At 36.0% G+C, this 22579-nt stretch overlaps 1 protein-coding gene across 8 annotated transcripts in view; it reads left to right on the top strand.

The window, feature by feature from the left end:
* Nucleotides 1–22579, top strand: part of ST18 (ST18 C2H2C-type zinc finger transcription factor) — a 169665-nt gene that overhangs the window by 102437 nt on the left and 44649 nt on the right. For all 8 annotated transcript variants that reach the window (XM_005505453.4, XM_021291598.2, XM_021291595.2 and 5 more), the window contains 3 exons: nt 550–580; nt 16591–16781; nt 20715–21512. In XM_005505453.4, coding sequence (XP_005505510.2) covers nt 550–580; nt 16591–16781; nt 20715–21512 — 1020 coding nt within the window. The remainder of the gene's footprint in view (nt 1–549; nt 581–16590; nt 16782–20714; nt 21513–22579) is intronic.

Below are 22579 nucleotides of genomic sequence, written 5' to 3'. Positions count from 1 at the left end.
AACACATTTTTTAAATTTATGAATTTCTTTCTCAATATGTTTTACACACATGCATACACATCTTTAGGAATTAATAGATCAGGAATAGTGGAAACAACAAAAGTTTCCTGTGCGCTATGAGTAATACTTAGAGCCACCTGTTGGTTTTTTCAATACGCTGTATTTCCTTGTGTGGGCAGGTATTTTTAAACATGATCCTTTGTCATTCACAAATTGAATTAAAATCAAGAAAAAGAAGATATTTGTCACTCTATTTTCAATAAAAACAAATGTCTTCCTTTTTTTTTTCTTATTATTTTTCTTATTGTTCAACTGAACATTATACTCCCTATTATACTCCCTATACATTATACACCCTAAAATAACTGTGAGTATTATTTGTTCAGTTAACATTTGCCACTTATAGCTACAATCCCCTGGTTAGCATGAAGTAATCACCTGTGTTTTGATAGGTGTTCCTCTGTCATCACCGATAGGCAGGTGCAAGGTTACAGAAAGCACAAGCCTGGAAGTGTAAACTAATTCATTCTTTCCTGCTTTTATTAACAGTTCAAGTGGACTCTATAGCTCAAGAGCTCAGGTAAGAACTCACGTTGTTTATTTTTTAAGTTTTAATTTCTGATTATATTGATGAATTCATACCAATGGTATTGCTATTACTACAAAACAGAGAATCCAGCAAATGGTACATTATGTAAAAGTTTAACGTAGACCTGACAAAGAGTACTTGATACAGATGGACTTTTTATATATACCAAAAATAAAAGCAAAATGTAAAGTAATGCAAAGTGGGCAGGATTCTGGTATGCTACCCTTATGTTCAGCCTGTGTCAGGGCACACAACAAAAGAGTATACTTTCTGATCAATCTTCAGCCTCCTTTTTCCTGTAATAGGTACTGTAGTTATTTAACATCTAAACATTCTAAGAAATATTAATCTTTATAAGGTTTTCTTAGATGGTTTTTATAAAACTGTTTCTGTATACTGCTGTGAATTTTAAGTGCACTAGTGGTTCCTTCTTCCTCAAGTACTTGCTGAGGTTGCATATTTTATTGAAGTAGCACTAAGTACTTTTCAAATTTACATAAAGCATGGCAGTCCATTCAAAGTCAGAAATTCTGCGAGGACATTTCTGATCACTAACAATCTAGTAATATTTTAACATTACTACTTTAATCTCACTAATGTGTGCATCAGCTCCTAATAACTGGTCCAAGATCTTAGAACAAACCCTGCAAAGACTGGTATATTATTCAGTAGAAAATCTTAAAAAAAATAATTTTTATCATCAGATTCAAGTTGTGTCTGTGACAAATTTGCTCTTCATGTCCACAAGGGAAACATTTACAGATAGGTGCAAATTCCTATGGTTTTTAATGAAACATACAATGGACTATAGCTGCAATAAAAAAGCTGAAAACATTTTTGCGAAAGAGTTTTTCTTTAATAAAGTTGTTTTGCCTACACTTTCTTTTCATCACATGCTACTGAGCTGCTTTCTTAACCACTGCAGGCATCTGAAGTATGTGTTAGTGGGTTAATCCATCTAGGGAACAGAAACATCATCATGTGATTTATTTGATCAATCAAAATGCCACTCTCTCTTAAGGTAGAACATGAAATATTTGCAGGAAGCTATTTGCAGTGAAGACATACAATATTTTAAGGTTTTGTTTCATAATAAAACTGAGAAAATTATAAGCTTCTTACAGATATTCCATAAAGGGAAGTGGAGGCTAACTTTTTGGGTAAATTGTTCATGGTAAGTCACTCATTCAGCTCTGCTGTGAACCTCATTTTTCTGTATGGTTTCAGTTTCCTGAGATTCAGTGCTGTTTCTTTTTCCTCTGTGCATCCCCAATTTATGCACCAGAAGGATGCATTAATCCAAAGAGGCAGTCATCCAAAAATGAGGATCGTCCATGTGTTCTTAAGAAAAAAATGTTTGAAAAATGGAGGATGTACAAGTTTTTGCAACATCAGGGAATTTGTAATTTATGCATAATCAATTACTATATCTTTTCTCAAGCAATTTTGCTTTTCCTTGTGAATTACATGCTATCTTAATAACTACTGCATAACAGACTACTCTCTCTGTCAGAAGTGTGGACTGCTTCCATAAAAAACATAGTCTGATTTAAAACAGTGAGCTAAACAGCCAACAAAGTCATTGCCCAGTCCTTAACTTGGTAATTGTAACTTCTACAGTACCAAATTTCATATTGGGTATCTTTGCAGTCAAGTGGCTTTGCTGTCATACAAGTCAGGTGATCAACTTTTATTAATCTATTTGTTTATGAAAAACTAGAGGAAGGGAGGCAAGGGCTGCCTTTTGGAAATGTAGCCTATGAACTTCATTCCTATTAATCATACCTGCATTATTGTGAAAAAAATATTAAACACTCTCCAAGAATTAAAGACTGAAATATACTGTTCTGTTTCCTGGATGCAGATATTGGAACTACTGTCTTTTCTGACCAAGGTTCTAAATGCTATGTTGGCTGAGAAATTTAAATCCGTGCTTAATTAATTTCCCCTTTTCCCCTGGCTTATCCTATCTGACAAAGCACTTTTGCACTCCTTATTGAGTTTCTGTTACAAAGTGCCTTGGGATACTTCTACATGAAAGGCACTACATAAGCTTACATGCTCATATTGTATTATTATTAGTTTCATAGCATTGATTGGTTCTAGAGCATTTGTTAGCCTTTTCTTATTCTGCAAGTTGTGGTTCACAAAAATAGAGAATGAAATGATGAAAAGCAAAATGAAAAGTTGTAATTACCAATTAGATGCAATAATGCATGAAAATTTCTCTTGTATGAATTTCAGGGGTTGCATTCTTACTTAATGGAATTCAATGCCAAAAAATCTGTTGAGTTCAAGAAAGCCAAGATTTCATGCAGAAATCTGGCTAATGATTTTACTATCATCCACCTCATCCTTGAGAAACAGTAACCTTTCTGCATAAAACATTTTCATAAAAAACATCACCTTAAGGGCCAGGTTGGGATTTAATTTTTTTCTCTTTAGTAAAATAACTAAAAAATCCCTTGCATTACACTGAGTTTTCAGAGGACAGAAAACTTCCAGATGTTGACCACCTTTACACAACTCCTATTCAAGTGTCAAACTTAAACAGATTTTGTGTAATTATAAAACTCAGAAATCCCAGATTTCAATGTAAAATAATTTTTTTTCTTTATATGTGAATATTATTAATACTGCTGTGTTATTAGTTCAGATTTATAAGAGTTTTTTTAGTTATATCTACTGTATATGCCGCAGTGTTGAAACATAATATGCAAAACTTAATAAGTCCTTTGAAATAGATCTGTTTCTCCTTCCAGCCTTAATTATTCACTTATGAACAACATTATTTAATTTTTCATTTGGGAATGTAGTGCTGCCCACAGGAAGAGATGAGGTTTTTATCACAACCTAAACACAGCAAACATGATATGTGGTAGAAGTGAGTGATAAAGCCAGGAGATATTTATCCCTTACATTCAAGTTTGAATCTGACACCTTTTGGACATAACAACTCTGTTGTATCCATCTTCTGCAAGAAGCAGAAAGAAGAAGTCTTCTCTTGGATGAGTGGGTAATACACTGCTGAAAGGACCAGGACCTTCAACTGTTCAGGATTAGAATGAAAACCAAGGGGAAGTGAGGAATATTGGTGTGATGTATTCTCATTACTGTGTTCTGTTTAACAGATGGGATACAGTACGATGAACCATCTGTAGGTTATGGAGTGACATCTGGGTCAGACCAAGAAAGAGTAAATTGAATTGATCCAAGCATAGGATTACAAAAGCATAGATCAGTTTGGCAAAGTCCATATTTGTAAAAAAGTGTAACTTTTAAGGGTTAGATACAGGTAAGACCAAGTCTTTCTGGCTTCTGTTACTAATGATTAATGAAGACTACACAAGGCACTGGTGCTTCAAGCCATGGAGAACAGTCCTGCTCTTTGATACAAACAGTTACACTTCCCCTTACTCTCTGTAGTGTTGGATCACTTCTTCAAAAGGTCCATTTCATCAAAAGTAAGGAAGGCTACTTCTTACCTGGAACTCTTTTTCCAAATGTTGTGAAACATTTTAGATATTCAGATAAGTTGAACTGGACAGTGTCAATATGTAGAGATATGAGTATCTTGGATGCTTTAGCAGTGAGACAAGTTAACAGAGTGTCTTGATGTCTCTTTGGTAGGAGTAACCGGACAATTCACCCTTTGTTGCTGTGTCTTGATTAGGAGGATGAGAAAATAGCAAAGCAACCCTGAGGCCAGTGGTACTGAACTATTTCAGGATGTTTATGTTACTAAAATCTATTCCTTAACTTCATCCAAAATGTTTAAGAGGTATGCCAATAGAAGTAACAGTATTGATAGTGTACTAATAAGCATTTTGCTAACTGAAGTAGTTATTACTTATACGATACTGAATATTTTGCTTATTTCCTCTAAGTGCTAGTGGATCATATGTATTCAATTATATCTGAATGCTAGTTTCAGACAGTAACAGAATGAAGGTAGACAGTTTGGTAGGTAGAAAATGATTTGGCCACTCAGGAAAAGTTCATGGCATGAAATAAAAGGGCTGTGCACCCTAGCTGCATTTAGAAAGGAATGTCTCGTTGGTATGTGGGTTTTTAAGAAGTATTGTATGAAAAGAAAGCCGTAGTCTGGCAGATGATCTGAGAAAGAGGTGAAAGTGCTACCTAGATGATGGAAGAAGTGGGCACATGGGACAAAATCAAACAAAAAGGCTCAAAGATGTTCTCCAGTAAGAACTGAGATTATGATTGTTTTGTGTAGCTATCACGTTCACAGTACTCCTGTCCCATAACACTGCTTAAAAGTGAGGCAGAGACTGAGAAAGCTGTTTGTTGCTACCCTGCATCTGGAAAAACTGTCAGCTTTACCCTTTGGGCTTGGCTTCTGTTTCCACTGGAGTTGGTCATAGACTCTGATTTTCTGGAAACTGGTGGGAAAAAAAGAACGTTTATCATAATCCTGAGTCAGCACATTTGTAATAGAACAGAGCTGGACTCTTGAATCTCCTGGTGACTCATCTGTCTCCCACTGGGAGTATGGGACCCTCGCAGTCCTTAATGTGCTCTGCTGAAACAAAATGTGTCCTTGAGTCCAGATAGACTTAGTAGTAAATGCTAAATTAAGATGGCCAATAGTTATATCTACTGCCAGGATATTTATCCCATTTTTGTGCAGACATGTCTGAGCTTGACAAAAAGTCTTTTTCTGCGATTGAAGATTGGGTGTTGACAGCATACATTCCCAGCTTTCCTCCCCAGTGTTCCTTTTGATGGTTACTGGCTGGGTCAGAGTTGTGCTAAATTGTCATTCAACTGTTCTCTGTAATACATCCAGACTAGGCATTTAATCTGAGATAAAGATCTGTGTCATAGCATTTCTATTGATAACTGATATTCAATTAAACAATGGGCATTAATCTTAAGAGTACCTATACCCCAGGTCTTGTAACAGAATAATGAGTTAAGAGTGTCTACTGCTTGCTCTCTAGCTTGGGAAAGAAACTTCCTCCCTGACCTCACCATTGTAGTAATTGAAAAGGTTCTGGAGCTTTGAAAATATTAACCTCTGCCTCTTACTCTATGATTTCTGGTATAATCAAGGCTGTCATGTTGTCATCAATTATATTTTCTTAAATTCCTAGTAAATCTTTTTCATTTCTATTATTTTCTGACAACACTGTTAGGTTCTTAAGGAATTCAGGAAAGCATGCTAGTCAGTACTTTCCTTAAAGAATCTGTAGAAAACTATGTTTTATGCCAAGGAAAAATGATTTTATAAGTGATGTTTGATAGAAAACTTCTAACAGTCAAGTATAAATAAAGACTGAACAATCAGACATGGTGCATTTTACTGTGAAGCAAAGGTAAGTGTATGCTGGTCACAGAACTAATAAAATAATACTGCTGGAATTCACCTATCATTATTATATCCTGTATGTCAACCATTCTCATCATAACTAATAAAACAAGCATTAATGTAAGTTGTAATGGCAATCAAATTTATAGGTCTGTCATGTCTATGTTCCTCCCTTGTTTCCTCTTTCATCTTCCAGTGTCCCTCTAATTAGCCATCAAAATGTGAAATATACAGTGTTGGCATTCCTCCTCTCCCTTTGCTCTGCTTATTCTTCTCCCCCTCCTCTCATCTCCTCCTCTTCCTTTCCTAGAGCTCTGATGAGTTGATGTACCTCAAGCTTTTTGCCTTTTTTGTAGTACCACATGCTTTCAGACTTAAGAAATGGGTTGTTGTTTCAGTAAAGAAACAGTAAACAAGAAACAAATAAACACAGATAGAAATTCAAATATTTTCCACTTCAGGTTTTCTACCTTCAGATATTCATGGGAGTAGGTTAAGGCTTGCAAAAAATGTTTGGAACTGGTGTATAGAGAATGTTAGAGAATGAAGAATATAAAATAATTTTTTTTTTCCCATTAAAATGACATTATTTGAATGAGATTATAAAAGATAATAACATCCACTTTTAAAAACATTGACAGTGTTTCTGTGAACACAAATAATACCATATAGTTCTGGGTGATCACAAGTAATAACTTAAGCATGTAGCAGATAACCCTGAGGTTGACAGTTATTTGACTTAACTATTCAGTGAACTGTTCTGAATAACCGCTAAGATGGCTGAAATAGAAACTGTATCTCATACTCCTTTTGAGACTCCTGTGGTTGAAGTTGTTAATTACAATAAATCATTGCCTAATTCCTGTAGAAATTAAAACCTTTTGACCTATGCACTGTGACCTTTTCATTTTCCTCCTGGATTTACTTAGAACATTTAAAATTTGTACTTGATGTTCAGATTTCCATTTTAGTTTGCTTTAGTTGATATTTTATGTGCCTTTGCTTTACAGGTGACTTTTGTAGCTTTTTTCAATCACAAATGCATTAGATAAGTTGGTATCATATTATAGGCACTGTTCAGAACACTGGAACAGGCTGCCCAGGGAGCTTTTAGAGTTTTCATCTCTGGAGACATTCAAAGCCCGCCTGGACACATTCCTGTGTAACCTGATCTAGGTGTTCCTGCTCTGATGGGGGGATCAGACTAGATGATCTTTCAAGGTCCCTTCCAATGCCTAACATTCTGTGATTCTGTGATAGAGCTCTTTTAACATCTACTGTGTTCATTTCTAGACAACATCTGCAGTCTCAGTGTTGCTTTTCTCTTTTTCATTTTATTTGACTGTGGTTTTAGATTTTTTCTGCTTAAAGCCTGCATTTAATTAAAAATAAACAAACAAACAAACAAAACAAACAAAACAATTATTAATTAGGTTCAACATATACATTTCTGTAATAGTTAGTTTTATAATATATGTCAAATGCACATCCCTTTAATTGTAACTCCTAGACTGCAAATCATTATATGCAGGTTTTTTTCTACCTGTTGAACTTAATGCATTTTAGAAGGTTCCTTGCCTCGAACTAAAACTTGTTTGTTATTTAATATATTACAGCAGTCACCTTCCTCATCACAACTTCTGTGATCACCAGCACACAGTAAATGTTATCCTCCCAACCCAACCCTACACAGGAATTCAGAGTTGCATATGCCCTGATGCCTTCTGCTGGGTGACAGAATGTATCAGAACATTATAGCCCCAAATGGTTGTTTCCTCGTATGGCAGATCTTTTCTCTGTAGATGATCACAAGCCATATAGAGATTGAAATGCCAGCCGGTGACTTCTGTCTCAGATATATCAATCATGAGTTAAATATTATGGCTGACTGAATTGGTCTGTCTGACTGGTGTCAAGGGTAGTTTCAGCCAAGCAAAAACAAGCCAAAACAGACTGTGGACAGCCTGGATAGAGCAAGAAAAGGAAAAGAAAGCAGCCATTGGACCTCCTGCCACAGTAAAGGGAGGTACTACCTCCTGACAATGAATTGCTTATTGTCCCATTCACTGTTGTCAAAAAGTATAGAAAAGCTTATCTTCTTTAAGTCTTCTCTAACCAGACTGTAGTTACCAGTATGCTTTTTATTTATGCATTTACTGATGGTAGCAGGCTGACTACTCATGTGCAAGGCTTTCTGAATGCAAAGGTTGTGTGGATGATCTGTAGATTTGCCTAGAAACTTAATCTGTTCTAAGCCAAATTCTTGGCTTGGGTCCCACTGGAATTTATTGACCTACTGAACCTGGACAGATTGAGTGAATAAATGAAAAAGAGGCTAGGGAGCCTGGGTTTGGCCCAGATCTTGGGCATTCATTCATATTACCAAGTTTAAGAACTTCCTGAGATCCACGTAAAGAGCAAAAAAAAGGAAAAAAAAAAAAAGTGTTTTCCTAACTGTGTCTGAGTATTTTACTAAAAATAACTTACCCGTTAGAAAAGCATCCAAATATACAACTCTAGCCATACAGAGTTATAGAGTTCTTGGTCTATGAGCTATAGAATGGCACCATGAAGTAGTCATCCATTTCACTAAAATAATGTTTCAATTAGAGGGTTTATGTGTGGTTTTTGGTTTTTGTGTTTTATTTTTTTAATGATCTGAATTTCCTTCTGATCCTACAAGCTTGTAAACTGACAACAAGAAAACCAGAGAAGAGAATTTAAATCTGTGCTGTCTTTCTCTGAGTTGCCTTTCCTTTGCGGAGAACTCTGCTAAAATAGTAAACTAGAGTTTAAAAAAAAAAATAACAACAACAACAAAGCAACAACAACAACAACAAATTTAATGAGCCTATTGCAGCCTGAAATTATTGTCCTTTAGCCTCAGGCATCACAGAGAGCTTGAGGCACGGGCAGATTTCACCACAACTGCATGTCTTTTCCTATGTTATTGCTGACTTACCATTGCTCCACTCTTTTTACATGCTTCTTTTTATTTGCTCAATCATTTCACAGTCCAATTATTCTTTTTGGTCAGGTGGCCTATAACATTTAGTTTACTGTCTGAAGCATCGCCAGGCTCGGTACCTAATGACTCAACACCATTACCCATTTCTCCCCAGCCTCTTCTTATGGGGGCTAATAAATCCTCTTTCACCAACAAGGCTACGGCAGCTACTTTGCTTTTCTTACACGTCTTTTTAAAATAAAATACATCTTTTAATATCATGCTCTAGCCAGCTTTCAGTTATGATACCATATTTTCTACACATTAGTATGTGTCCAGTTCTGTTGCTTTTTTCCTAGCTAAAGCTTTCATTTCTGTATATAGACAGACACTTTAATACCCCCAAGTTACTGAGCTTATTTTACTCTATATTAGTGTTCATAAATATGAATTTCCCTTTTATCTTTCTTCCCATCTATACCCCATGTGCACTCCTTTCATCTTGTTTCAGCCCTGGACTGAACTTCTCACAACTGATACTTTAGAAAAAGCGCATTGTCCATGTATGGCAGTAAAGTTTTATATTTGTAGAAGGCCCTTGAACCCTGGAATGAGTGCTACAGTGCACAGGAAAATCCCCTGTCCCTTTCGCAGATACAACTTGTAAGTCAAGTGTATGAATTTGTTAAAAAGGGGTAAAATGCATTTTTTGTGTTGTGTATGATATTAAAAAATGAGAAGCAGATTTTCTTTAATTGTCATTGGAGTAAGTTGTGCTAGTTCTGAGCTTCTACTACAGCCAATTCATTAAAGTCTAAATGATGAGCAATCTTTTTCGATATATTATATTGGTTTAAATACTTTGAATTTTAATTGGTTAAAAATGTTGACAGAAGGAAAATACTGTTATCTGATTAATTCTCTCCAAAACAATTTTTCAGAAATTCCCAACAGGAGCTACTTTCCAGATTATTTTTCACAGCCTAGGCTGAATTTGTGAAATACAGCACACTCCATCATTCTGTGCAAATGTTGTAAACTGTTTAAAAGTTACTATGGTTTGGCTTACTTTACAAAACATGAGAAAACTTTAATGTCAGTAACTCAGACAGCAGATTAGCAATCAGGGAAAATACATGTTTATCTTCTTGTCAGTGATGACAACTCAGTGGTTCTTTCCAGGACTAGCCTGCAAAATTTCATCTGTAAAAACTAACATCAGAGTTCTATTAAAAAGTGGCCTTTTTAATATTTTCACACTGAGCCATAAGTTTTCATTGACATGATCTCTGAATATGTTTAAATTTTATTTAAAAGAATTTGAAAGAAAACTTTTGTTTGTTTGTTTGCTTAACTCAGTCTTAGATTGCCAATGAACTGTAGCCCAACCCTTGATGACAATTTTCTCAGTTGCATGGTTTTACTCCTTGAAGTTCTTCAACTAGTCAATGTGTTGCCACCTATAACTTGTAAAGCAGCAGTTGCTTCTGGATATGTAAGATTTCCCCACAGCTGACAATTCACAAATCTTTCCCACTTTTACTTTTTTAGATGGGCAGAATGGCCATTTTCTTTAACATGCAAAACATCTGTAAGCATAGTTTCATATCTTACTGAGTTAAAAACAGTTTGGACATGGGAAACATACTCCAGGACGGAACATCAGAATACAATGTTGTAGAAATCCTGAGAATGTACGTAGCCCATACAGAAGACAAGACAGAAGGTATTGTACAACTTAGAGATCTTTCAAAGAATTAGAGTTGAAAGGTACAAATATGGGGTGAAATCATTAGGGCTTTCTCTTGAACTGCCATTCTCTCTAGTGTAAAGCACCTCATGAAATATCTTCCTTAAAAGAAAATAAAATAAGACATTGATCAAGAAGTCCTTATTTAATATGCAAGTAATGTTCTTTATGTCCTTTGAGAGAATTTCCTTTGTTTTGCATCTAGAACCTATATGGATTTTAGAAGAGAATGCAGTAAATGAAATTACTCTTTAGTTGTCATTTTTCCCAGGGTATAAACCCTGTAGATTTTATATTCCAGTATCCATGGTCTGAAGCGATGCAATTTACTTTCTTCATTTTAGAAAACATTCTTCTTTATATATATATAAAATCTGTGGCTAATCCATGTCTTCTACCTGATTTTGAGAATCTAGGATTTATCTTTGTATATAGTTAGGATATGTGAATTCTTTTCTATTCAGTAAGGCATTGGAAACACCACCCTAGTCCTTGCAGACCTGACTGATGTGGACTTTTAGTCTTTCTGTGGACATTCCAACTTCTGGCTATGAGACAGGGTATTAATACCTGCTTTCTGTCTGTTCTTACTTTTAGAGAAACCTGAGCTGAGAACACTATCACTCTCACTTTCACAGAACTATAAAATTTACAGGCAAACAATGAGAGTTAGTTATGGAAATGGAACATGACTGACTGTCTTAACCTGAAGACAAAGCAAAGAATTGAGTCATAGTCACTATCTACCTTCCTCTTTAACCACTGTTGTCCATCTGAAGTTGCTGTAACTAACAGCACTTACTTGGGTTTTCAGTTGCAGTGATTGGACTATCAGCATTCTCTTTCTTTGGACTCTGACATTCCAGATCCTTTCATGAACCTCTGGCATTCACAGTTGATATAAACTATAACATCAATGTTATTTCAACTGACATGAGAAACATCCTAGGAGCAGTTCATCCCTTTTCTGTACCCATTGCTAGTAATTTCTCCTGTCCATCCTCATCTTATGAGGAGCTCAGGATTTTTATGTGATTTTGGAAGATCAGATACTTTCAGCTATAGCTTAAACCTTTGGAAGTCATTGTGCTAGAGAGATAGACAGAAACCAGCTTATCTGTTTCTTAGAGAACAAGCTGACATAGAAAAGGACTAAGGTGGGCAGATACTCAGAATTTGTGTTCCTTTTAGGTACCTCTGATTCAGTACAGTCTTAAAATTCTTAGAAGAAAGCGCAGCCATGACAGCCATTTATAAGTTACTGGTTTGTCAGTGGCAAGTATCCCTGAATCTTCAAAAAACAACTTTTCTCTCCTATAAGGAAAATGTAGTATTTGACTTCTGCAGTGTTCCAGGGCATCTGCAAGTTGGTGACAAAATCTCATCAAGGCCTAAAGTATATGGCAACATCTTTAATCACAATATCATCGAGGAGTAGTTAGGCTAACCTTCTCCTTGTAACTACTGATGTGAAGTTAAACAGTTCTGCAAGATCAGAGGATGATTTCTGCTTTCATTAATTCAATAGTCTAATGCTTAGTTTTGTAGTATAGTTAGGCAGTTAAAAGGCAATTCAGGTTAAAGTAAAATGTTCCATTAATTATTCTTGCACAAACTCACAAGGAGTGGTCTCCTTAAATAATGTTAGACAGTAAATATTAAAGTGTCTTGATGTTCAAAGACATTTATTTTCTCTCTTGAAGCTAAGGAGTGTACATAAGATGCAGTGTGTTCTCATCTTAATATTTTAAGGCATTCACTACAGGCATTAGTAAACAGCAGTTGTCAGGCTAATGTATCGCTGGTTTTAGCCACTATGGCCATTCTTTGCTCTGTATCATGATTTACCAACCTGCTGGGTGCTGTGAATAAGAAAAATGTCCCCAGAGATCTGGAAGTCTTGCCAAAAGATCGATAACAAAAAGTCCTTGCTGGCTACAAAGTGGTTAAAGGTTGGGTTAAAGGCTTGCAAACACATCACTTAGATGAACCAATTACAAAAAAAAAAAAACCAAAACAAACAACCGTGACAGTTTTTAGTAGTAGGAAATGCTGTATGTCTGCTTAAAGACTGTGTAAAACCTCCCTCTTTCTCATGAGGCATTGCTTTGTGGTAGTAAGCCAATGCGCCGTTCTGCCTGCATACTATAACGCCAGTGTCTGCCCACATCATCCAAGATGTATTCTGAGCAGAAATAAAGGAAAGAAAGGTCCCAGTAAATTCTCAGAGAAAGTATTTAAATGTGAAATATGTATGAAAGATTTATCATGGAGGTTTTTTTCAACGCATGCAACCAGGTCTTACACGTCAGATTTTAACCTCTTGGCTCACACTATGATAACAGACACAAGACTGTTTTTGGTAACTGAGTCATTGACTAGAAAAAAAAAAGTAAAAAATCTGCTAATTATAGGTAGTATTAAAATGATTTATTATTCATAAAATTTAAATACAGTTAAATTGGGGAAAAAAAAATGTATTGGCTTTGGGCTCATAACAAAAGAGCTTCTCCTGGTTTATGAGCCTCAGATTACCAAATAACCTTGACAGCTGAATCAGTGTTCCATGACAACAAGCAGGCCATTGATAAATAGCAACAAAACTATTAGACGTTGAATTTATGAGATGAGTAATAGAGAAGCTAAATTATAGGTTTACCATTTGACAAACTACAGCTTGACAAATCTGTGCTAATGTACGTGTATGTGTGCATGTACATAAGCAAAAGAGAGAAATAGAAACTTTTTAAGACAAAGGTGAATTTGATATACCATGAATGTTACAAAGACTTAAATATATCCTTTTGATAGTCATTAAATTTCCAGTGTCCATTGTCAAATAGCTTACAAATCACATGTAAATACTTGAAAAACACTACCACTTGTGAAGTTGTTCTTCTGGTTTTATTTCCATTTTTACTTTTAAGCACTGTAACGTAGAAAAGAAGGGGAATTGCTGGTAGGTGGTGAATCTTTAAACTGGCTCTTGTAATCTAATAGATTCCAGTTGTAACTCAAACCCAGCTGTTTAAGAGGTCACCAGCAAAAGCAAGTGTATATCCTGCTGGATTTGAAAAATCTCTTCCTGTCCTATGGAGGGCAATTTACACTTCCTAAGCAAAAAAGAAACAACTGTGTTTTGTCATCTTCCTGCAAGCAGAGTGGAAGGCATCAAGAATTATTTTACTTGAAGCTGTATCTCATGTATTCACTTATTTTAAAATGACGGGAACTATAGAGGAAATTTGGGTGAGTGGTTGCTTGTGTACAGAAAAATATACCATAAGGACAAGCTAGGGTATCAGTCACAGAATCACAGAATGTTAGGGATTGGAAGGAACCTCAAAAGATCATCTAGTCCAATCCCCCTGCTGGAGCCGGAACACTTAGATGAGACTACACAGGAATGTGTCCAGGTGGGTTCTGAATGTAGGAGTCTTTCACAGAGAAGAAAATTTCTAACATGAGCAATGTGCTTGCAGGCAGATTTGTGGGCCTCCTGCCCTGACACTGATTTACTTTTGATTTTTTTACTTTTGATTTACTACTGTAAATTGTGGTAGTTACAGGGCCACACTGGTCCTGACTGTGGTCTGCTAGCATCTGAGCTGGGCTGTCTTTCACAGTTGTGGTGAAAAAAACAACACGTTTAATAGATGTTGTGTCAGCCCACAGTGGTGGTCTTATAACATCATGTTACTAGAAAAAAGGTTGTACTTAATGAGCAGGGATACAGCAGTCAACTTACCTTCTTACCATGTTTTCCCTTAACTTGACTGGAAGATACAGAATTTTCAGACAATTTACAGGATTAAAGCTGAAGAGCTAGATGAAGATCTTTGATCTGTGTTGCACAAGAGGGCATACTAGATGATCTAATTGGATCTTCTGTTCTAAAAATCTACTAATTATGCTTGTGTAAGAAACAGCTTCGTCAAAGGGGAATTCAACACTGGAAATTCATCTTGTCCTAAACACTCTCACACTAGCTACTAGAGGTAATCTTGAAGATTGACAAATAAATGAAAAAGATTAAAAGCAAACCTAGTGAAGCTTTTGGTTGTTAAAAAAATTGTGTGAGAAGGGATTTCAAACATTTGTAATTTATTCAATTTTCCTGAAATAACATAAATGATATAAATTGTTGTTCACAAATATGAATTAAGAAACTCTGGATAGCATTTTCTTTGAAATAAATTATGCATATTTTTGGATACTACCTCCATCCCTGATGTCTGTTATATGGGCATCATTTTCAAGGGGATGCTTATACTATTGTGATTCTAACCTTTAATATGATATTTATGTTATCCTCTACTCATAAACAGAGAAGTAATACAGAAGCCATAATGTATTCAACTGCAGCAGGTGCTTAGCATCCAGCATTCCTGATGCCCATAGCATTTTAGCTTTCAGAAGATCAAGAATATCTAACGTGTTTAAGATGCACATGGTAGAATTTTAACATTCCCCCTAAAATGCAAATCTTTGTATTTCTGTGTCCTTCATGTTTGCAATGGTGGATTGCCAAAAAGGTGCTTAGCCAAAAATGGGTATTTTTTTTAACAAAAAGCTCAAGTTAGTCATATGCTTTCGTCCAAAACAATCAGAACCTGAGCCAATTTAGTGCATGGAAGATACCTTGGAAGGATTAATTTATGCTGGTGAGCTTGTAATATGTGTAAGCAATAGGAGTTCTCTGCATACATGGATTTTTTGCAAATCTTGCAGTTAAGTCCCTGAGCCAAATGTAAAGTCCAACACCTAAGGGCATTGTGTAGATATGTAATGCACCCTCAGGGTGCCTAAGGTTGAGAAACCGTGGAGTGGACTACACAGATTCGTATATGTAGTTTTTTTCATCTCTGACAGATATAATATGAGCACTATTATTCATACTACATAAATTTCTTAGAACACCGTGTGTAAGAGAACAAGGAAATAATGCTAAATCACTTACACAAGAAGTTATTAAAAAAAAAGTGTTGAAGGTTCAAGCCTCCTTAGTGAGATGTATGATGTAACACCTATATGCCATACCAATCAGCTGCATGGCAGCAAAGGCTTTGTTAAATATCTGTAGAAGTAAATTAATATGCAGATCAATATGTGGATCTTAAAGGAGCTGAAAGAAGTATACCAAATCTGGGAACAATCTCCCCATTTGAAACATTGCCCTCTCTTCTCATGTTGGTCATCTGAAAGTTGGACATCTAGAGTGGGCAAGGTCTTTCCAGAGGGATGGCTCACCCTGTTTGTCAGATAGATCTATTTTGAAAGGGGATTAATTGTCCTCTGGAGGAATCTTTTTCCAAAGCATGTATAGAGACCTAAGAAGAGCTTAAACTAGGCATTTATGGCTGGAATTAATGAAATGAAACCAATGGCTGGGACTGATTATTAAAAGAGGAACCGTATGGCAACATTTTCTGAAGGTACAGTGTGATTCACACAGGTTTCATGCTGCTGAACTCAAGGTATGTAGTTGGATATCCATACGGATGTAAAGGTGATGGAGCCAAAGGCTCAGGATGTAGTAGTATAACTAGTGGTGTATTTTTCCCCTTAGCTGTTTCTCTGGATTATCAACCCAAACTACAATTTAGTTCATCTTTTCCTGGGTGTGTTTATTTTACTGCAGAGCTGGTCTTAGAATGGAATATACTAGTTCAGGATTAAGGATGTTGGAATATGTCTTTTTTTGGTTTTGTCTTCTTCCTCATTCCCTTTCCCCTAAACAAATTTTGGCAGCAGTGAAAAGAAATGGGATTTGCCTCGGCCCTGGTCTTCGAGTACATGAGCTAAAATTAAATATCCACTGAACACAATTTCTTCAAACTGCAAGTGAATTAATATTTTGTCAGTCATCACTTTTATACTTAGATTTAAACTAGGGGATGATGTTATTTTTTAAACAATTTACCCCTCACTTCTCCCCCATTTTTCTCTATCATTGCCAATTGATATTGCAGTGCCTACAAATGCTCCATGGCTAAGAAGAGAAAAGCTGAAGAACAGATATCAGGTGTCCCTGTCAACAAAAGGAAGTCCCTGTTAATGAAGCCCCGCCACTACAGCCCCAGTTTGGAATGCAAAGAAGAAAGTGAAGACAGGTCAGACTTACAGGAAGACATCAGTGTCCTCGAAAGCAGCTCAACTTCAGGTAGTCGTGCAGTGTGGTTTCGTTTGTATATGAATTCCACGGAGGGGACATATGAAACAGTATTTTCAAAAAGGATACAGAATGTGTTTGACTTCTAACAGAGTTGGCGTGGTTCATTTCTGTCTAAGTTTGACCATCGTACTTCCAATTATTTTGTACAATGTCTCCTCCTGGGGTCTTGTAAATGCTTTGTAGGTCACACAGAGAGACAACTGCTGCAGCAGGTCAGATATGGAGCAGCATCTGCTTCTCCACTAGCTCTGTCAAAGAACAAGCTTAAGCCCACCACTGAGAAAAACACATTTATGAAGAGTATAATTTCACTGGAATATATAGAGTTCTTAGGAGGAAAAAAAAAAAAAAAAGCTTAGCAAAACATAGTTGACTTTAACATTTAGCAAAGCAATTTCATGCATGTGACTGCTACGTGTGTTCTGTATAATGTGATTATTAGACTCAGCACTTTATACTTGTTATTCCGGCTCTGCCAAGCCGAATTTATAGAAACTTCTACAGTGTGTATCCTGCAAAATATGGAAGAGAACAGGGACACAGAAAGTTATAGCTGCAGTATGTTTTTTTTTTAATTCCTAGTATACATTTATGTATATTCAGGATGAAAAAAAAAATCAAACTAAACTAGCTGTCACACATTTGTTTCAGAAGTCCACACAAGCTGTTAATCAGACAATTGAGAAGAAATCAGTGAAATACATTCCACATTTGTTTTAAAAGGAAGTCAACATTAGATAGCAAAAGTCAAGATAAAAGTCATGTGATCTGGCCTTGAGAAATTAGTAATCACAGATACTATGAAAACAGAGTGAACTTATATTCCACACAGTTGCTAATTGCTACAGGAGTTTAAAGGTGATTTATTTTCCACTCAGTTTCTTGTTCCATCTTCTCAAATATTTTGGAAGGATAGTGTGTTAGATAACCTCACCTAGGCTCCCTCTTCCTCCAAAGGCTGTATCAGATAATCTTTTGAGGTTCCTTCCAGCCCAGGCTGTTTTATGATTCTATGATGAACTGAGATTAGAAATTTATATCTATATCCACTCTAAATAGATTTTCCTTAAAACAAAACCAAACCCCCAAAATGTATGTATATGAATAGTATAAAACAAATAGAAGAAGGAGGCAGTCTTTCTGATTAAAGAGTCAAATCCTGGTTTTATAACGTCAAAATCAGTGGAGGTCTTTCTGTCATTTCTATGTGGCAAAGAGAAGTTTGAGTAAGAGTTCTTGTGTGTTTTATTTGTTTGGGCCTTTTTTATTTTTTGAGATATATAGATTTTAGCTAGTTATTCTTGTATTGATTCAACCTGGTTCCTGGCCATCCAGGGCTGCCTCAGTAATGTGTTTTTCTTTCCCTTGTGTCTGTCCTCTGCACAGCTTGAAGAACTTGCTGAAGGGAAAGCACTATGATGGGTGTAAAGGTAGAATTTGTGCCATATACAGATGAACCAAGGTTATTCAACTGTTTTTTTTGCGTTTTTGTTTTTTTTTTTTTTTAAAAAAAAGGGCAATTGTTGGGCCAGGTCTATTGATATAAATGTAGAGGAACCCCATTTGCACCTAGCCCTTCAGTCAAAAGGTATTTGATACAAGTGAGATTTCTCGAAAACTGCTTGTGTCAATGATAATACAACCTATCCCTTTTGCATTAATTTCACCAGCTACAAAACCAGTTTCAGCTAAAGCTGGTCTGGTTATGGAAGCAATATTTGTAATATTACTCATTTTATTATGAACTCATGATTCTTGTAGGTTGATCAGTTAACGCTTCAGCTCATGGCTTGGTGCAACTGTAAACAAAGCTGAGTTTTGATTATTTTTAAAGCAAATTTACAGCCTGTAGAAGTGAAAAGCAAAGCTGGGACAGGTGAACTATTAAGACTGGTTCAACAATAAATTTTTAAACATTGCATTTAAAAATTGCCGATTATTTAAGAGGCAAAAATCTGTTGTACATTTATATTATTTTTCATCTTTCACACAGAAAAATAACTGAAAAGACCTCTTACTATCATCAAGGTTTGTTTTGTTTTCTTTTGTTTTGAAGGATGGGAGACTTATTTTAAAACTAGAACTTCTTTCCTTTTGAAATAACCCCCTGAGGGGACTTTGCTATATTCCAAATGGCAGAAGAGCAAATAATAAAAAAACATTTGGCTAAATTTGGTCATAGAGCCAAATCATCATTCTTACTTGCTGAGATATGAAAAGACCACAGACTTCTTTATTCAGAATACTGCAATGTGTGTGGTACTAGACCAGCTGCTAAAAAGTTGCACTAAGGTTTACAGAGATTTTTTTTAAACACAACTTTGTGAACACAGTGCATAAGGCCACCTCTCCCCACATGAGTTCAATTTTCTGAAGAAGAATAAGAATTAATCAATATTTTCTTTTAACATATAACAAACAGTTGAACCAAACAATTATGTAAACTGGAAATGACCCAAAATGCTAACAGTTTGGCAGCGGTAAAGTGAAATGCATTGTGGTGCACATGTGCATTTTTGTCCCCCTTTTCCCCTTCACAATAATCTGCACTTAATAGGAATATTTTAAACTATGTAGCTAAGCAACAGAGGTAATTGTTGCTTTCTAGAGCTTTTGTTAGGCACTCTAACACAGCCCAAATATGCATAATTAGGTATAATGTCTATAAATCATTATTGTACACATGTGGGTAGTTAAGTGGATTGAGAGAATAGTTCAATGAATTGGACATATTCACTGAAAATGCTTTTATTTGTTTTCTGTAGTTCATAATACTTTAAAATTATCATAACCCTTTACACTTTCTCTTAATAGCTCGCTGTGTTATTGAGAGAAACTTCATTTGCATTTTAGACTATGCTTAATTTATTATTTAAACCTGGACTACTTCTGATTCAGGAGAGAACAGACATATCTTATGAAATAGTCTGCGCTTGTTTATTCATCCTCCTTTCTAGGAAGTAAAATGTTAAATTTTTCAGTTTATGTTGAATAGATCCCAACAAAAGAATGTACCCTATAATCAGCATTATTGAAGGGGCTAGTGTTGTGACTAAATTCTTCCCTTCATCCAAAAATGCTTTTAGTTACTATGGCAATATTTACTTGATCCTGGCATACCAGTGTTGATTTTAGAGAGATAATTACCAGAAAGAAAGATGATGGAGATGTATTTTTGAGTGTCCTTGTCAGAGGAAATGTTTATAAAAAATTAAATGAGATACAAAAGGCATATTGTCTTCCACACCGACAACCTCTCCTACATGCAGCCTCTATTACCTGCTGGCTGCTGCTTTCCTTCTGAAGAAAGATGTTTATAAAGACAGGATGCACTTCAGTGGTGTCTTTAACAAGTCCTTTATGAGTCTGTACAAACAACCATTTCTGTTTCCCTGTGCGTGACCTGATCTATCACTTAATGTGGCAATTCAGTGGTGACCAGAAGCTTGCCTTTTGTGAAGTATTGAGGTTTTTTCCAGCAAGATCTTTCAGAGGATCTGGGCTGACTGGAAAAGTAATTAAGGTCCATTTTGAGAAAATATTTGGGAATCTTAGGTGAAAGAAAAGTGAAAATAGATGAGAGCAATTTTAATTTATGTGTGTATTTGTATGTATTTTATACAAATATCATGTAGATTGTGTGTATATGTATAGTATCTATCTATATATGGCACATATTTAAATGAATGTATATGAATGTGCATGTGTTCTAAAATAATATATGTCTTCAGTATCAGCGAAAAATGGCAACGTATTTATTTCTCATATAGTTTTGGAGCTATAATGTAAAGTAGATATAATCTCAGAAGGGCTTTTGAGTAAAGAGATGTCAATTGGTAAGTAAGTATCTTCATATCACTTCTACTAGACACAAAAAACAGTTATTCTTACATATTTTTCTCTTGCTTCTTTGTCATACAGAGGAAAGTACTCCAAAATCATCTGAGGAAACCCTTCATTCAGGTGGGCATGAAAATTCCAGTCAAAGAAAAGATAACTACTCCAGCTATCAAGATGCTGTGGCCTCATCTCTGATAAACAAGGGAAAATTAGCAAAAGATGCACCCAGTCGAACAGTGGCTGAAAATCTAAATGACAGTGGCATTCAATCCTTAAAAACAGAAAGTGATGACACTGATGAATGTTACATGATTAACTCAGCTGAAGGAAAGGCAAAGACTGTTATTTCTGGCACAAAATACTGTTCATCTGAGGAAAATGAAAGTAACTCTGAAACTATGGACAATGAGTGGGACAGCTCCTCGAATTTCTCAGAAGAAACTAGTATAAAGCCTCTTGTAACTCCGAAGTACATGGTAGAGTGTAATCAGCCTAGCATCCTGGAAGTCCCAGAAATTAAGAAGGAAGAGGTAGATTTTGGCCCCTGTGAAACACTTTGTGACTCAGAAACAGAACTAAGAGCACCCCAGGAGTCTCACCCAGATCCTTTTGATAAAAGAATTCAAAATCCCTTCCCTGAAAGTGAAGAAGATGACAATGAGTGCCTGTCAGAAATCACAGAAGTGTCAGTTGAGCTGGACAAAACAAAAGGGAACTTGAGTTTGCTAGAACAAGCAATCGCTCTGCAGGCAGAGCAGGGGCATGTGTTTCACAGCACCTACAAGGAACTGGATAGATTTCTTCTGGAGCATCTAGCAGGGGAAAGGAGACAAACCAAAGTTACCGACATTGGTGGGAGACAAATATTTAGCAACAAACGTAAGTATTTTTGACTGTTCATACTTGCTTAAGCATTTATCCTGTGACTGATAGAGCATGCTGAACTGGGTTTTATAGCAACAGTAAAGAATCTGGAATTTAGCTGGTAATTTTGTTAATTATGTACCTTCACACTAGTGCCTTGCATCTAACCAGGTTAAACGCTAGGTACTTGGCTTCCTGCCAAACCGCTATGTGAAATGATCAGTAATGGGCACTAAAAGGGCTGTGTAGCTGGCACTGACACTCCTTCTCCTTTTCCCCCTCCTCTACTTCCTCCTCCATAGGGCGCTAATATATGCCTCCTAAATTTCAGCAGCCAAAAGAGAAGACATTAAAACAGTGCTTAAGGAAGGGTTAGGGTGAAAAACTGGCTTCTTCCAAATATACCACCTAATTCCTAAGCCATGTGTTTTCTCAGTTCAGTCTCCTTCATGTATCAACATTAGATTTAGCTACAGCCAGCACTTCTGAGCCAGGAAAGCACAAGCCATGCTCTTCTGCCTCATTCGCCATCAACAGAATTACCAGTAAGTTCCAAAATCTTTATCGTTTCTGGTGGTTGTGCAATCTCCTGCAAAGATGTAGGAACGTTGCTCCATTTTTGGTACTTAATCAGGTTTCTAGAAGTGGATATTTAAAAGATTTGGGTTTGATTTAGAAACTGGTCAGTCTGGTATGAAAACCCTCAATTGAGGATAATTACAGAACATCAAGAGATGTCATTTTACAAGCACGCTCCCTGCTGCAGTAAGTAACAATAAATTCATCTGTCCTTTGAGTTTTCCTTTTGGGCTTCCAAGTATACTGAGGTCACCCCAGCATTACTGCAATTTCTGTTTTTGGTAAATTAATTACTTTTGTACTCCTAGTGTTACTTTAGAGTAGTTCCTGGGTACATTGCAAATATTATACTAGTTGAGTTATCTGACAAGTTAACTGACAAGTTTTATAGGAGCTGCAACTACAGAATATTTCCTGCAGTATTTGGGAAGAATATGTATGCATCTCATTTTTCTGTCTCAAGCAGTCTTTTCATTAGCATGTCAAGCTGTGCATGCAAGGTA

This window comes from Columba livia, chromosome 2, assembly GCF_036013475.1.
Source record: "Columba livia isolate bColLiv1 breed racing homer chromosome 2, bColLiv1.pat.W.v2, whole genome shotgun sequence".
Lineage (NCBI taxonomy): Eukaryota > Metazoa > Chordata > Aves > Columbiformes > Columbidae > Columba > Columba livia.
Note: the sequence above shows the minus strand (reverse complement) of the source record. Positions and strands in the feature narration are given on the sequence as shown.